This window comes from Benincasa hispida, chromosome 11 (assembly GCF_027475165.1).
Source record: "Benincasa hispida cultivar pf3 chromosome 11, pf3_genome.v1.1, whole genome shotgun sequence".
Taxonomy (NCBI): domain Eukaryota; kingdom Viridiplantae; phylum Streptophyta; class Magnoliopsida; order Cucurbitales; family Cucurbitaceae; genus Benincasa; species Benincasa hispida.
The window spans coordinates 4,997,442-5,000,348 of NC_143488.1; the positions used below are offsets into that span (position 1 = coordinate 4,997,442).

General features: G+C 40.4%; 1 protein-coding gene across 1 annotated transcript; it reads left to right on the forward strand.

Annotated features, from left to right (window-relative positions):
• Positions 1 to 260: 260 nt before the first annotated feature.
• LOC120091765 (Eukaryotic aspartyl protease family protein) lies at positions 261 to 2,162 on the forward strand. Its single transcript, XM_039049886.2, has one exon. The coding sequence runs from the start codon at positions 461 to 463 to the stop codon at positions 1,904 to 1,906; it is 1,446 nt and encodes a 481-aa protein (XP_038905814.1). The 5' UTR covers positions 261 to 460; the 3' UTR covers positions 1,907 to 2,162.
• The last annotated feature ends 745 nt before the right edge of the window (positions 2,163 to 2,907 follow it).

Here is a 2,907-nt window from a genome sequence, read left to right on the forward strand (position 1 = left end):
TTGGATATTAATAGGTCTGTACAAAAGATGGGTGTAACTCGATTGCGCCCAAATTTTTCCGTTGTTCATATAAACAAAAACACCTTTTTCGAATGAAATAACAAAAAAAAAAAAAAAAAAAAGTCTACACAAATAATTTTCAAATAAAATTAAAATATCAAGAGTTAAATTGAAACTTTAATTCTAACCAACCCATAGTTTAGAGAATTAAGCTAATAAGCTTATTAAATACAATTAAACTATTTTCTTTTTGAAATATAAAACTAAACTTATAATTTAACAAGAGAGAGAGAGAGTAGTTCTAATGGCCACCACTCCTCAAACCCATACAAAAACCCATCTTCCCTTTCTTCTAACCAGAACCTTCTTCTTCTTTCTCAATCCCCATCTCTTTATATTCTTCAATTTCTCTCTCTAATTTCATCTCAAAACCTTATTTCTCTCTCTTAATACTCCTTCAATGGCTTCCTCTGTTTTTGTCCTCCTCCTCTGTTTTCTCCTTTCTTCCCCTGTTTTCTCCTCACAACTTCTCCTTCTACCTCTCTCCCATTCCTTATCATCCTCAATATCAGATTTCAACAACACCCACAACCTCCTCAAATCCACCGCCGCCCGCTCCTCCGCCCGTTTCCACCACCGCCGCCGTACTCAACACCACAACCACCTCTCTCTGCCCCTCTCCCCTGGCGGGGATTACACTCTCTCCTTCAACCTCGGCTCTGAGTCTCATAAAATTTCCCTCTATATGGACACTGGCAGCGACCTCGTTTGGTTCCCCTGTTCCCCGTTTGAATGCATTCTTTGTGAAGGCAAACCAAAAGTTCAATCCCCTCTCCCCAAAATCTCAAATAACAAATCAGTTTCCTGCAGCGCCCCCGCCTGCTCCGCCGCCCACGGTGGATCCCTCTCCGCTTCCCACCTCTGTGCAATTTCTCAATGTCCACTTGAATCCATTGAAATTTCGGAGTGCTCCTCTTTTTCCTGTCCCCCGTTTTATTACGCTTACGGCGATGGGAGTTTAATTGCTCGGCTTTATAGAGATAGCCTCAGTTTGCCGGCGCCGGCACCGTCACCGGCGATTAATGTTCGGAATTTTACTTTTGGGTGTGCCCACACGGCGCTCGGCGAGCCGGTTGGGGTTGCTGGATTCGGCCGGGGGACGTTGTCGATGCCGAGTCAACTCGCCACTTTCTCACCCCAACTGGGGAACCGGTTTTCTTATTGTTTGGTTTCTCACTCGTTTGCAGCGGAGCGAGTTCGCCGCCCGAGTCCGCTGATTCTCGGCCGGTACTACGGCGGCGAAACGGAGTTCATTTACACTTCCTTGCTTGAGAATCCAAAGCATCCTTATTTTTACTCTGTTGGGTTGACCGGAATTTCAGTCGGGAATATGATGATTCCGGCGCCGGAGTTTTTGAAAAAAGTGGACGAGGGTGGTAGCGGCGGCGTTGTGGTGGATTCCGGCACTACTTTTACTATGTTGCCAGCAGGTTTGTATGACTCGGTGGTGGCTGCGTTTGAGAATCGGACCGGAAGAGTTGCGAACCGGGCGAGACGGATTGAAGAAAATACCGGGTTGAGTCCTTGCTATTACTACGAGAACTCAGTTGAAGTGCCACGTGTCGTGTTGCATTTTGTTGGGGAAAAATCTAGTGTGCTGCTTCCTAAGAAGAATTATTTCTACGAGTTTTTGGACGGTGGAGATGGGGTTGGGAAGAAGAGAAAAGTTGGTTGTTTGATGCTGATGAACGGTGGGGATGAGGCTGAGCTGGCAGGTGGGCCCGGGGCCACGCTTGGGAACTACCAACAACAGGGTTTTGAAGTGGCTTATGATTTGGCAAAGAATCGGGTCGGGTTCGCCCGGCGGCAGTGCTCCACTCTTTGGGACAGCTTGAACCGGAGTTAGTGTGAACCGTGGGCCAGGTGGGGGACTTGAGAGTTGACCAATGAATGGTTTTGACTTGTGACTGTTGTCAGCGGTCAACGCTTTGGGGGTAAATAAGGTATTTTCAGGTTTGAAGGGGGCTTTTTCTGTAAATTCATATGAGCACTTCACTTCTTGCTTCAATATTAATTTTATTTTCTAGTTGAAATTTGTATATGAAAAGTGTTCAAAATATTAGCAAAGAAAAAGAATGTATAGCTCAATTTTTATGCATGAAGCAAGGAATGAAGTGCTTGCTTTTTAACAAGTTAAAGAATAGAGGTAATAAGTTAATAATGTAGAGAGAAATCAAAGGAGAATAATTATAAAAATTCATAAATCAAAATCATTTGTAAAACTCGAAAATGGAAAATAAAAAGTCCCAATGATGAAATGGACAATTTCAAATTGCTCTTGGAAAAAAATTATTATTTGTGGGCGTGTAGAGAGGGAGAGCATGAGACTTAGGTTGCTCTTTTATTTTTAGTGTAAATGATAGCATAGTTAGTGTGACATGTAATGGAGACAATTATTGTGTTGCTAACTAATGATAACACACGAAATAGTTATTCTTTACACGATTGTTTTCAAAGTTATAAAAAAGTAAATTGTTTACAATATAGCAAAGTATTACTCCCTATCAAAGATAGACCGCGACAAACATCTATCAGATACCTATCGCAGTTTATCATCCAGTGATAAATGTTTATCACTGATTATCGTTATTTATCACGATGGACAATAACATTTTACTATAACTGAAAATATTTTCAAGAATTTACTATTTAAAACAATTACCTTTACTTAAAATTAAAAAACATAAATTTAAAGATCAAAATAGTTATTTTAATTAACTTTAAAGGTCAAATAAATATTTTGATAATTTTTGGATGACTAGATATTATCTCCATTTTAATAAAATGGTTTTATTAATTCAAATATGTCGATAAAACAAAGGTTTGACTAGATATTATCTCAATTTT